General features: G+C 44.5%; 1 protein-coding gene across 1 annotated transcript in view; it reads left to right on the top strand.

Annotated features, from left to right (window-relative positions):
* The first annotated feature begins 2,003 nt into the window (after positions 1-2,003).
* Positions 2,004-13,193, top strand: part of LOC117523561 (cadherin-23-like) — a 157,634-nt gene continuing 146,444 nt past the window's right edge. Inside the window, exons 1-4 of the mRNA XM_034185123.1 lie at positions 2,004-2,109; positions 2,189-2,322; positions 6,511-6,720; positions 7,188-7,295. Of these exons, the coding sequence (XP_034041014.1) occupies positions 2,197-2,322; positions 6,511-6,720; positions 7,188-7,295 (444 nt within the window). The 5' untranslated portion in view covers positions 2,004-2,109; positions 2,189-2,196. The remainder of the gene's footprint in view (positions 2,110-2,188; positions 2,323-6,510; positions 6,721-7,187; positions 7,296-13,193) is intronic.

Below are 13,193 nucleotides of genomic sequence, written 5' to 3'. Positions count from 1 at the left end.
TTGGACTCAGCTCACAGACTGTTCCATAGAACAGCAGCATGATAACAAAAAGCCCTGTGACTTCTGACTTCTTATTTACATTTAGAACACACAGACATCCTACATTCTGGGAATATGGAGCATGAGAAGGTACATAAGATAGAATAAGATCTGCCAGGTTGGAGGTGCTACGACATTTAAAATTTTAATATGTCAACAATAAAACTTTAACATCTGACCTCATATGAACAGAAAGTCAAATAATGTTTAAGGGTTGCATGATTTGATGTCAGAAATAAAGCGGTATGTTGCATTGTTGCTTTACAAATTGTGAAGTGGCAGCCCAGTCTCTTTTTTTTTTTTGTTTTTTTGATACAGTTATAAAATGAGTTTTCGTGGCGCAGTCAAGTTTCAGTCACTGTTTTAACCCTAATTGTAACCCTAACATCCCCTGCCCCAGGTCACCCCAAATTTTGTGATACCATCATGAAAAGGAACACATTTCGTGACAGTATCATGACCTTGGCGTGAGATCGGGTTGTGAGTGGCCTGTTTAATGTCTTCATTCTGTGTTGTAAAATGGGTCCAGAATGGTGGAAACACTGTGAAAATTGAACAGCACATTTTAAATTGTTTAACTGCATGCGTGTCATGCAGAATATCAGAAATTAATTTTTTATAGTTACCTCTTCAAATATACAAGCTGGAATATTTACTGAAACGTGTCAGTGCTGACCTTTTGCAAATGTATAATTCTACAAATAAACCAGTTCGTGTTCAAATTGTGACCATCACACCAGCTTGATGATGTGGCATTTGTAGGTTTGGCCTTGATGACAGAACATTCATTGTCTTCCATCTCTGCTGGTGTGATGATGAATTGCAGTTGAAACTCTTGACATTTTGGCTCAGCTGAAGCTGGAAGAGAATGTTCTGTTGGCTAAAGCTGCAGAGGTTTCTCCCACATTTCTCTTGCAGACGTCAACCACCGTCTACGTTCGCATTGTGGATGAGAATGATAATGCCCCGGAGTTCCCCGAGGAGGAGTATGTGACCGTGCTGAGCGAGGGGCCAGACACGGTGGGTGCCACCATCGCCACGGTAACAGCTATCGACCCAGATGAAGGATTGAATGGCACCTTGAGATACGCGATCGCTCATGGCAACCTGGTGCAGACGTTTCATATCAACCCCATCACTGTACGTTTTGAGGAGTTTCATACTGCAGCATTTCAGACTGATGATTCAAACATTCAGAAATGTTGACTCTTCTGTATGTGCGTGTCTTTAGGGAGGATTACTGCTGTGAAGGAGCTTGACTTTGAAATCAGCAATGGACACTACACTCTTGTTGTCACAGCAACGGACCAGTGCCCGATCCTTGCCCTCCGGCTGACCTCGAGCACAACAGTAATGATACAAATGAAACACTTTTCATTTCATTTTACAAACTGGTTATACGGTTCCCACGGTCCTTGGAAATGCCTGAAGGTTTTTGGATTCCATAAACATAAAATAAGACTTGAAACATGAATATGTTTGAGACTTGTCCTTGAAAGCTTGTTTTTTCAGTAAACAGAAGAGCCAAATTCATCTTTATCCCAGTTCTGGGGATTGTTCTTTGTCTTGGCAAAAACACTTCTGTGATGTGCAAAACTGAAAGATTTAATCAGAATCTCCAGACTTCACGGCGTATGGTGTCTGTTATGACTGTCTTACCTCAAACATACACTTTAGAATGAAACAAAAAAGATCTCTGAAAGTTGCTGAGAAGTCCCTCTCATTATCTTCACAAATACAGTCATCGTGCAGTTCAAAAGGAGTTGAGTTTCTTTTTAACAAAACTCTCACTTATACACTCACCGTCTTCTAGAAGCACATGATGATCGCTGCACTTGCTGTTAAGGCGGTGGATGTGTTCGAGCTCACACTGCACTCCGTCCTCTAAGGTGCTGGTAAATGTCTTAGATGTGAACGACGTCACACCCTCTTTCCCACGAGCCTATGAGGGGCCCTTCGTGGTGACAGAGGGCCAGCCGGGGCCTCGGGTCTGGACGGTCAGAGCCAGTGATGAAGATTCAGGTCTCAACGGCAAAGTGGAATACAGCATCACTGCTGGAGATCCCCAGAGTGAGTACTGGTGTTCTTCCTGTGCGACCAAATCCTTTATGCGTGTGTCTGAGTTGTATTGTCTTTTTCACCGTGTCAGATGAGTTCATGGTTTCCCCTGTGGAGGGTGAGCTGCGGGTGAGAAAGGACGTAGAGCTGGACAGGGAGACCACAGCTTTCTATAACATCACTATCACAGCCCAGGACCTGGGAACTCCGCCTCGCAGCAGCTCGGTAAGATCTAACAGACTCACTGTGTCCTCATACTCAACTCAACTCAACTTTTTTTTTATATAGCGCCAAATCACAACAAACAGTTGCCCCAAGGCGCTCCACATTGCAAGGCAAGGCCATACAATAATGATGAAAAACCCCAACGGTCAAAACGACCCCCTGTGAGCAAGCACTTGGCGACAGTGGGAAGGAAAAACTCCCTCTTAACAGGAAGAAACCTCCAGCAGAACCAGGCCCAGGGAGGGGCAGTCCTCTGCTGAGACTGGTTGGGGCTGAGGGAAAGAACCAGGAAAAAGACATGCTGTGGAGGGGGGCAGAGATCGATCACTAATGATTAAATGCGGAGTGATGCATACAGAGCAAAAAGAGAAAGAAACAGTGCATCATGGGAACCCCCCCACAGTCTACGTCTAAAGCAGCATAACCAAGGGATAGTCCAGGGTCACCCGATCCAGCCCTAACTATAAGCCTTAGCGAAAAGGAAAGTTTTAAGCCTAATCTTAAAAGTAGAGAGGGTATCTGTCTCCCTGATCTGAATTGGGAGCTGGTTCCACAGGAGAGGAGCCTGAAAGCTGAAGGCTCTGCCTCCCATTCTACTCTTACAAACCCTAGGAACTACAAGTAAGCCTGCAGTCTGAGAGCGAAGCGCTCTATTGGGGTGATATGGTACTACGAGGTCCCTAAGATAAGATGGGACCTGATTATTCAAAACCTTATAAGTAAGAAGAAGAATTTTAAATTCTATTCTAGAATTAACAGGAAGCCAATGAAGAGAGGCCAACACGGGTGAGATATGCTCTCTCCTGCTAGTCCCCGTCAGTACTCTAGCTGCAGCATTTTGAATTACCCATACGTAAACGTGCCCATACGTAAACTATCAGTATTTACCACTGTGAGTTTCCTCTACATTATGATTTACACTGCCAGTAGCAGGACAAACACAGCATTACTTTGAGGGTTTATATGATTTAAGACTTAACACCACTGTAATTTTTGTTTATTAGTCATATTCATAAATGGCATTGATCAAAATTTGCGCTGTCGAGAAAAACTTTATGAAAGTTCCCATGAAGGGGAAAATTTCTCTCTGGTGAAGAGAGGGCTGAGTAGGGGGGCAAAGCTCTCGATTTACCGATCGATCTACGTTCCGATCCTCACCTATGGTCATGAGATTTGGCTCATGACCGAAAGAACAAGATCACGAGTACAAGCAGCCGAGATGAGATTCCTCCGCAGGGTGGCTGGGCGCTCCCTTAGAGATAGGGTGAGGAACACTGTCACTTGGGAGGAGCTCGGAGTCGAGCCGCTGCTCCTCTGCGTCGATAGGAGCCAGCTGAGGTGGCTCGGGCATCTTTTCCGGATGACCCCTGGACACCTCGCTGGAGAGGTGTTCCGGGCACGTCTCATCGGGAGGAGGCCCCGGGGAAGATCCAGATCACGCTGGAGGGACTACGTCTCTCAGCTGGCTTGGGAACGCCTAGGGGTTCCCCCGGAGGAGCTGGGGGAGGTGTGTGTGGATCTGGAGGTCTGGGCGGCTTTGCTTGAGCTGCTGCCCCCGTGACCCTACCTAGGATAAGCGGAAGAAAATGGATGAATGGATGGATGGTTGGATGGATGGATGGATGGGAAAATTTCAAGAGAAGAGACGGCCTTGGCCCATACAGTCTATGACAGCAACGTCACAGATCACGTGGGGGCTTCCCCGATTTGCAGGAGGGATACTTGGAAGCACATGGTGACAACCAATCAGAGTAGAGATGAACGGTAACGTCTGATGGCTGCTCTCTTGTACAAAATAATACAAGATGGTGGAAAATGCTCCAAAACAGCTTTTTTGTCTGTATAAATCTAATCTGTTTCTCAGATATTTTGTAAAAGTTAGTGAGAAATAAACACTTCTAAATCTAAAAACGCTGTTTTTGAAACCAGATAACACCTTTGACATGATTTACAAGACATCTTACAGATGTTAGCGTACACACCCATGTAGGCATCAGAATTTGTTTTTAAAAATAAACATTAGGATGCTTTAGTTTCAGTAGAAACTAAATGTTGTCAGTTTGGTGAAATTTGAAAGGTTGTACAGCTTTAACGTAGCCAGTCAGTTTGAAGTAGCATGAAAACGTGTATTTAAAAAATACTCTCAAATATCACATAAATGTTTTACGCTCACATGAAGTGTTTTTTCAGGCACTTCAAAAAGCCTGACTATGCAAAAGTGCAATGAAAACACTTGTTCCGCTCTTATAGCAAACTGACAATATTTAGTGGAACTTGCCCTTTTGTCGCCATGGACAGAGTTGGTATCTGGGCAGCAGAGGTTAACTCTGGGGGCGTGGAACGTCACTTCACTGTGAGGGAGGTGGAGCGCTACCAGTTAGATCTGGCGGGCCTTGCATCCACTCACAGCATTGGTTCCAGAACCACTCTCCTTGATAGGGGTTGGACCTTATTCTTCTCTGGAGTTGCCTAGGGTATGAGGCGCTGGGTGGGTGTGGGGGTGGCGGGAGGAAAACTCTAACTTTTGTTTGAGCGTATGCACCAAATAGCATTTCGAAGTATTCAGCCTTCTTGGAGTTCTTGACTGGAGTCCTGTATGGGGCTCCAGTGGGGGAATCCATTCTTCTGCTGGTGGACTTCAATACACACATGGGCCATAACAGGGAGACCTGGAGAGGTGTGATTGGAAGGAACAGCCTTCCTGATCTAAACCCGAATGGTCATTTGTTATCGGACTTCTGTGCTAGTCACGGACCGTGTTCGAACATAAGGATGTTCATTGTTGTTCATTCAGTGTACATGGTACCAGAGCACCCTAGGTCAAAGATTGATGATAGAGTTTGTGATTGTATCATCTGATCTAAGGCCGCATGTTCTGGATACTTGGGAGTGGGGCAGAGCTGTGAACTGATCACCATCTGGTGTTGAGATTGATCAGGGGGTGGGGGAAGTCTTTGGAGAGACCTGGTAAGCCCAAATGGATACTGCAGGTGAACTGGGAATATCTGAATTAGCCCACTGTCTGACAGATCTTCAACTCACACCTCCGGCGGAGCTTTTCTGGCATCCCTGTGGAGTTTTGGGGCATTTCACCAGTATGGGCAATGTTCAAAGCTTTCTTTACTGAAGCAGCAGCTTTAGCAATGTAGCTTCAGTTATAACATGAAGGTCTTAGGTGCCTTAAGGGGTAGCAACCCTCCAACACCATGGTGGACACTGGTGGTCAGGGAAGCCGTCCAACTGAAGAAGGAGTCTTTCCGGGATATGTTATCTCAGAGGACTCCGTAGGCAGTTGCAAGGTACCGACAGGCCTGAAGGGCGGCATCCTGTGCTGTGAGGGAGGCAAAGTAGCAGGTGTGGGAGGAGTTTGGAATAACCTTGGAGAAGGACCAAGGTGCTTCTGGTGGACCATGATGCAGCTCAGGAGAGGAAAGCAAGGAACCATCCAAGCTGTCTACAGTAAGGATGGAACTATGTTGACCTTAACTAAGGAGGTAATTTCGGCACTGGAAGGAAAACTTTGAGGAACTCCTACATCAGACTGGAGTGCCCTCTGTAGTAGGGGCAGAGCTGGTGGAAGTCACTGAGGTTGCCAAACAACTCCACAGTGGCAAAGCACTGGGGATTGATTAGAGCTGGCCAGAAATGCTCTGGGTGTAGAGGGACTGTCTTGGATGAGACGTCTCTTCAACATTGCGTGAAGTTTGGGGTCTCCTGCTGGAGGTGTTGCCCCCCGATCCCAGATAAGTGGTTGAAGATGAGTGAGTGAATGACGGGCAACACCTGCTTGTTCTTTTGGAGATCTGTCGTGAGCACTGGACTATTCGTGGTGGCTTCGCTGTAGCTTTTTCTGTCACTGAATTGTGTGTTGTTTTTGTTGAGTGTTATTTTGTTACTATGTAACTTGTACGATGTCAGAGAAGTCCATATCATACAGCATGATGGAGATGAGAGGACATGTGTCCAATGGCAGCTGCTTTCTGTTTAAAAAAAAAAATCACAGAAGCATACCATGACTTTAAAATGGGATTTTAGGCTGTGTCAGTGTCTATGAGGAATTTTGGGTGTCTTTTTAAAACAGCTGTTGATCTACTGTAAGTTGCTGAAAAGTTGTACAATATGACTCTTTGAAGATGATGTGTGAGTGAAGAAGTTATGTTTTTGTTGGCTGTATTGTGTTTTGTTTAGGTGGTGGTGGGGATCCTTGTCCTAGACGTCAACGACAATGACCCAGTCCTCTTGAATCTGCCCCACAACACCAGCGTGAGTGAGGGTGCCTCTATACACACCTCTGTGGCTAGAGTACGAGCACAAGACGCTGACAGCGGACGCAACGCACTGCTCACCTTTAACATCACTGCTGGCAACCACGATGGAGCCTTCTACATCAATGACACTGTGAGAGAAAGGGGTGTGGCTTCAGTGGGGAACATGAGAAAAAATGTCTGTAAAGTGTCTTTCACATTATGACAGATTGAGGAAACGTATAAGTAATTTATATGATATTTTGATATCTATTTGTGTCCATTTTTGCTCTGTACATGTCCATTTCTCATTAGAGAATACTATTAGAAAGTATTCTTGTCTACACAAAGGGGGCCCTGCAGAAGAATTTTGGGAACCATTGCTTTAACATTGAGGAATTAGAGAGACAGTCAGTCAATTAGTCAATCTGAGATTTTTATTCAAACATTTTGCAATTTAAGAACAGCAAATTGTTTTTGTTGGCTCAATGGCAAATTTTAAGGTAGCATCTGACATCATATTATCATCATATTAAGTTTAACCAATGTCATATTTTGCAAAGTGTGATATACTGTAAAGTTTAATCATAACAAAGATATGTTTGTCACTCGATTTCCCAGACAGGTGTGGTGCAGGTGAACAGACCTCTGGACAGAGAGCGAGTGGCCGAATATAAACTCACCATCATGGTCAAAGACAATCCAGAGAACCCTCGCATTGCTCGCAGGGTAACCGTGTGCATGCACACTCTTAATGTTCATTCACTGCTTGCACTGTCTTGAGCTGCACAGTTTAAAGCGGATTCTCGAGGTCGGCACCACATCATTTTGGCAAAGTGGCCAATCCGAAGGCGAGAATTCATACTTCTGAAGCAATTGAACCAATTGGAGACCCCTAATGCTGGACTGCGGTAAACCAGAAAATAGAACATTGCAGTAGTCCAATCTAGAAGAGACAAACGCATGAATCAGGGTCTCAGCATCAGCCTTAGACAGGATGGGATGAATCTTCAATTCAATTCAATTTCAATTTATTCAATTTATAAAGAGTGAACTCACGATCCCGTCGCTCCAGGCACTTCATGCATAACAATTCAAAAACAATTTAAAATGAATTAAAAGATTAAAAAGCACAATTAAAAGATAAAGAAATTATGTGATTATATGCTTTCTTGTGCTTTGGCACAGTTGCATTACCCCAGTAGTGGCCACCTTGCAGTATTGCCCTCCTGATGTGTTGATGAAGGGCAGCTTTTGATGGAGGGAGGCCTGACATTTGATGCACTCAAATGACCATGCTTCATGTAGCTTTTCATTCGTTTCAGGTTTTGAACACAGGAAACATATGCGGCTTTCATTGTTTTGAGACATCGTTGCATCTCCATCTGCACTGCTGGCACACCTGCGGGTGAAAATGCATTTGGTAGTCCCTTCCTCGCTGGCAACACACTTTCTCTTCCTTTCTTTGGCACGGTTAAGTTTAGTTGTGATGAACTTTTGATTGCAAGACTTGTGCCATTTTGCCTTCTGTTTCAGAAAGGTGACTTCAATGCCATTTCCGTGGTCTAAGCAAGAGATGTCTATTTTCATGGGCAAGGAATCAAGGTCATGAAACTGTATTAAGTTCTCGGCCAATGTTTTGTATCCAGCTGGTGTTGGATTTTGGTATCTAATTTACAAAGAATACATTTTGTCCAGTCAATTTCTTGACCAGGTTTAGTTACTGCATTTTCCATTGTTGATAGTTAGTACACCACCACCAGTATCTATACTACAATGCATGCAGGACCTGAAAAAAACAAATAAATGGTTTGAGCGATTAGTTCAGAAGTCACTTTGGTGGTTATTTTTCACTAAATGCTAAATATAGCTATTAAATTTGATTATATCTCTAATATTTAATGTACTAAACAGCAAAGGGCAATATATTTTATCAATAAAAATTATTTTTCATAAGATATATTATGTCAGTATCATTCTTATCAGCTGATACTATGTTAAAATTGATTGCCTAGCAACCGTTGCTAAGAAAATAACATTTTTTAATGGCTCCACTCCTGATATGGTTTAGTATCCTGAAATGAACAAATGTGCAAAGTTTGGTGCTTTTACCATCCGAGCGATTTCCGCACCGATCACCCAGACTATAAGGATTTTATGTGGATGAGATTACCAGCAGTTATCGGTATGTATAACTGAGTATCATCAGCAAAGCAGTGAAAGGTAATCCCAAAACACTGCAATATGTGCCCAAGGGGTGCTATATAAAGGGAGAAAAGCAGGGGGCCTAAGACGGACCCCTATGGAACCCCAAATTTCATGTCACTAAGGTTAGAAGTAGTGTTATTGTACAAAGCACAGTGAAAACAACTGGTCAGGTATAAAGTCAACCATGCAAGGGCACTCCCAGTAATCCCAAAATAATTTTCCAGCCTATCAAGTAGAATAGGATGATCCACGGTATTAAACACAGCACTGAGATCCAACAGTACCAGAACTGTAGTGGTGTCCAAATCCATTGCAAGCAGAATATCATTCACCACTTTAGTCAGAACCGTCTCTGTGGAATGATATTTTCTAAAAGCTAACTGCAGTGGATCAAAGAGATTATTCTCAGTAACGTGGTCCACGAGCTGCCTTGAAACCACTTTTTCCAGAATTTCAGAGCAGAATGATAGATTTAATAGTGGCCTATCGTCTTTCAACACACTGGGGTCAAAATTAGATTGGTTTAATCGGTTTAATTGGTTTAATTGGTTTAATTTGGTTTAATCACTGCAGATTTAAACATTTAGGAACAGATCCAGAAGTTAATGAGAGATTAATCATTTCCACCACAGTCGACCCAAGAGTGGGCCACAGGTCCTTAAACAGTTTTGTTGGTATCAGATCAAATAACAGGAGTTTTGTCAGCATGCCTGTGCATGCTTATAGTCTAAGATAGCATCACGCCATGCAAGGTGGAATACTTCTAATTTTGAACTATGCCATTTGTGTTTTAGAAATGGCCTTATGCTTGAGGTCATGCAAGTAATCATTGAACCAAAGTGACTGTGTTTTGGGGGGCATGATTTTAATAAAGGTGGCACAATCATGTCGAGTGTAGTTTTGAGCGCTGAGTTTAAACTATCCACAAGACTGTCTACTGATTGGGCATTTTCCAAATGTGAAGCTAAGATAACAGGTTGTCTAGCTTCAGGTTCAGTCGTAGTGAGGAGTTGATGCATCACCACAGTGATAAATAACGTTGTTGTTCCATTAAACATGGCGGCGAAACTGTAAACCTAATAAGTGACTCATCAGAGACCACTGATGTAAGAGGCATGATGTCAATATTTGTGACAGCAATACCACATGTGAGAACCAAATCCAGGGTATTTCCACTAATGTGCGTCAAGTCCTGAATGCATTGCTGAAATCCTAATGCATCCACAATTTCCATAAATGATTTGCTGAGGGGATCAGAAGGCTTATTTATATGACTGTTGAAGTCACCAATAATCAGAATGTTATCTGCCCTAGTTGACAAGTTAGAGATGAACAATGAAGAATTCAGAGTATGAGCCAGGGGGCCTGTATACCGTGACAAAATAATACAGCTGATTTTTATTCTTCTGACCTTGGCAATACATAGCATCATGGGCAGAGCAGAGAAGTTCAAACAAGATGTTCAAACAAGATGTTCAAACAAGTTATATTTGTGACCCCCAACAGCTAATAAGCTAAACCTAGATTTATAAATAAGAGCAACACCCCTGCCTTGCTTTCCGTCATGAGGGACATGACTAAATATGTACGTCGGTAGGCAGGCCTCATTTAAGAGGAGGACAGCTGCAGGTTTAAGCGAGGTTTCACATAACCCAATCATATCTAAGTGATGATCCATAATTAGATCATTAATCAACAGTGATTGATGAAAGATTAACAGGAATATTAGACAGGTAGAAACAGTAAAAAAAACAAAACTCCAAAGAGTAAAATAATGAGCTAAAATTCACAGCAGTTACACTGAAAAACTAACGGAAAGATTAAAGAAATGGGGAGAGCGACCATCCATCCATCCATCCATCCATCCATCCATCCATCCATCCATCCATCCATCCATCCATCCATCCATCCATTTTCTTCCGCTTCATCCAAGGTCGGGTCGCGGGGGCAGCAGCTCAAGCAAAGCCGATCCACACACACCTCCCCCAGCTGCTCCAGGGGAACCCCGAGGTGTTCCCAAGCCAGCTGCGAGACGTAGTCCCTCCAGTGTGTCCTGGGTCTTCCCCGGGACCTCCTCCCGATGGGACATGCCCGGAACACCTCTCCAGCAAGGTGTCCAGGGGGCATCCGAAAAAGATGCCTGAGCCACCTCAGCTGCCTCCTTTCAACGTGGAAGAGCAGCAGCTCAACTCCGAGCTCCTCCAGAGTGACCGAGCTCCTCACACTATCTCTAGCCACCCGGCGGCGGAAACTCATCTCGGCCGCTTGTACTCACGATCTTGTTCTTTCATGAACCAAATCTCTTGACCATAGGTGAGGGTCGGAATGTAGATCGATCGGTAAATCGAGAGCTTTGCCCCCCTGCTCAGCTCTCTCTTCACCAAGATGGTCCGATACAGCGACCGCATCACTGCAGATGCTGCACCGATCTGTCTGTCGATCTCACGCTCCATCCGTCCTTCTCTCGTGAACAAGACCCTGAGATACTTAAACTCCTCCACTTGATGCAAGGACACTCCACCGACCTGAAGAGGGCAAAGCACCTTTTTCTGGTCGAGAACCATGGCCTCGGATTGGGAGGTGCTGATTTTCATCCCGGACGCTTCACACTCAGCTCCAGTGCACACTGAAGGTCCTGATTTGACGAAGCCAACAGAACCACATCGTCCGCAAACAGCAGAGACAAGATTCTGTGGTTCCCAAACCGGACCCCCTCTACACCCTGACTGCGCCAAGAAATTCTGTCCATAAAGGTAATGAACAGAACCTGCGACAATGGGAAGCCCTTGGCGGAGGCCAGTGTGCACTGGAAACAGGTTTGACGTCTAGCGGAAATGCGGACCAAGCCGCTGCTGTGGTCGTACATGGACCGGATAGCCCTTAGCAAAGGACCCCGGACCCTATACTCCCAGAGCACCCCCCACAGGGCACCTCGAGGGACACGGTCGAACGCCTTCTCTAGATCCACAACACACATTTGAACTGGTTGGGCGAACTCCCATGAACCCTGAAGCACCCAATGGAGGGTGTAGAGCTGGTCCAGTGTGCTGTGACTAGGACGAAAACCACACTGCTCCTCCTGAATCTGAGGTTTGACTATCGGTCGAATTCTCCTCTCCAGTACTCTGGAATAGACCTTACCGGGGAGGCTGAGGAGTGTGATCCCCCTGTAGTTGGAATACACCCTACGGTCCCCCTTCTTAAAGAGAGGGACCACCACCCCAGTCTGCCAATCCAGAGGCACTGTCCCCGACCGCCATGCAGTGTTGCAGAGACGTGTCATCCAAGACAGTCCCACAACATCCAGAGACTTAAGGTACTCTGGATGGATTTCATCCACCCCAGGAGCCTTGCCACCGAGGAACTTTCTGACCACCTTGGTGACTGATTCAGCCTGGGTAATGGATGAGTCCGCCTCTGAGTCCCCCATCTCTGCTTCCTCTTCGGAAGACGTGACGATGGGATTGAGGAGGACAACTCACCACCAGGTGGTGATCGGTCGACAGCTCAGCCCCTCTATTCACCCAAGTATCCAAGACACATGGCCGAAGGTCAGATGATACGACTACAAACTCTATCATTGACCTCTGGCTCAGGGTGTCCATTAATAAAAGAAACAGTGTGTGTGTGTGTGGGGGGGGGGGGGCTAGATAACACAAGTTAACCACTAGCGAAAGCTAACCACTCACGATTCACAACAAGAGGACTGTAGTTCAGTAAGATTCAGAATAGATACACTTAAACACCAAAAGAAACGTGAAACAGAAATAAAAGAAACAAATACAACCTTGTAGGTATTGGAGGAGTGTCACAACAACAAACAATCCAAGAGAAGCAAGTTGCCCAATGTACAGTAGTGTTCAGAATAATAGTGCTATGTGACTAAAAAGATTAATCCAGGTTTTGAGTATATTTCTTATTGTTACATGGGAAACAAGGTACCAGTAGATTCAGTAGATTCTCTCAAATCCAACAAGACCAAGCATTCATGATATGCACACGCTTAAGGCTATGAAATTGGGCTATTAGTAAAAAAAAGTGGAACAGGGGCTGTTCGCAATAATAGTAGTGTGGCATTCAGTCAGTGAGTTTGTCAATTTTGTGGAACAAACAGGTGTGAATCAGGTGTCCAAGCCAGCACCTGTTGAACATGCTTTTCTTTTTGAAAGCCTGAGGAAAATGGGACATTCAAGACATTGTTCAGAAGAACAGCGTAGTTTGATTAAAAAGTTGATTGGAGAGGGGAAAACTTATACGCAGGTGCAAAAAATTATAGGCTGTTCATCTACAATGATCTCCAATGCTTTAAAATGGACAAAAAAACCAGAGACGCGTGGAAGACAACGGAAAACAACCATCAAAATGGATAGAAGAATAACCAGAATGGCAAAGGCTCACCCATTGATCAGCTCCAGGATG

This window comes from Thalassophryne amazonica, chromosome 13 (genome assembly GCF_902500255.1).
Source record: "Thalassophryne amazonica chromosome 13, fThaAma1.1, whole genome shotgun sequence".
NCBI classification, from domain to species: Eukaryota; Metazoa; Chordata; class Actinopteri; order Batrachoidiformes; family Batrachoididae; genus Thalassophryne; species Thalassophryne amazonica.
The sequence above is the reverse complement of the archived record's forward strand: the minus strand, read 5'-3'. Positions and strand labels throughout refer to the sequence as shown.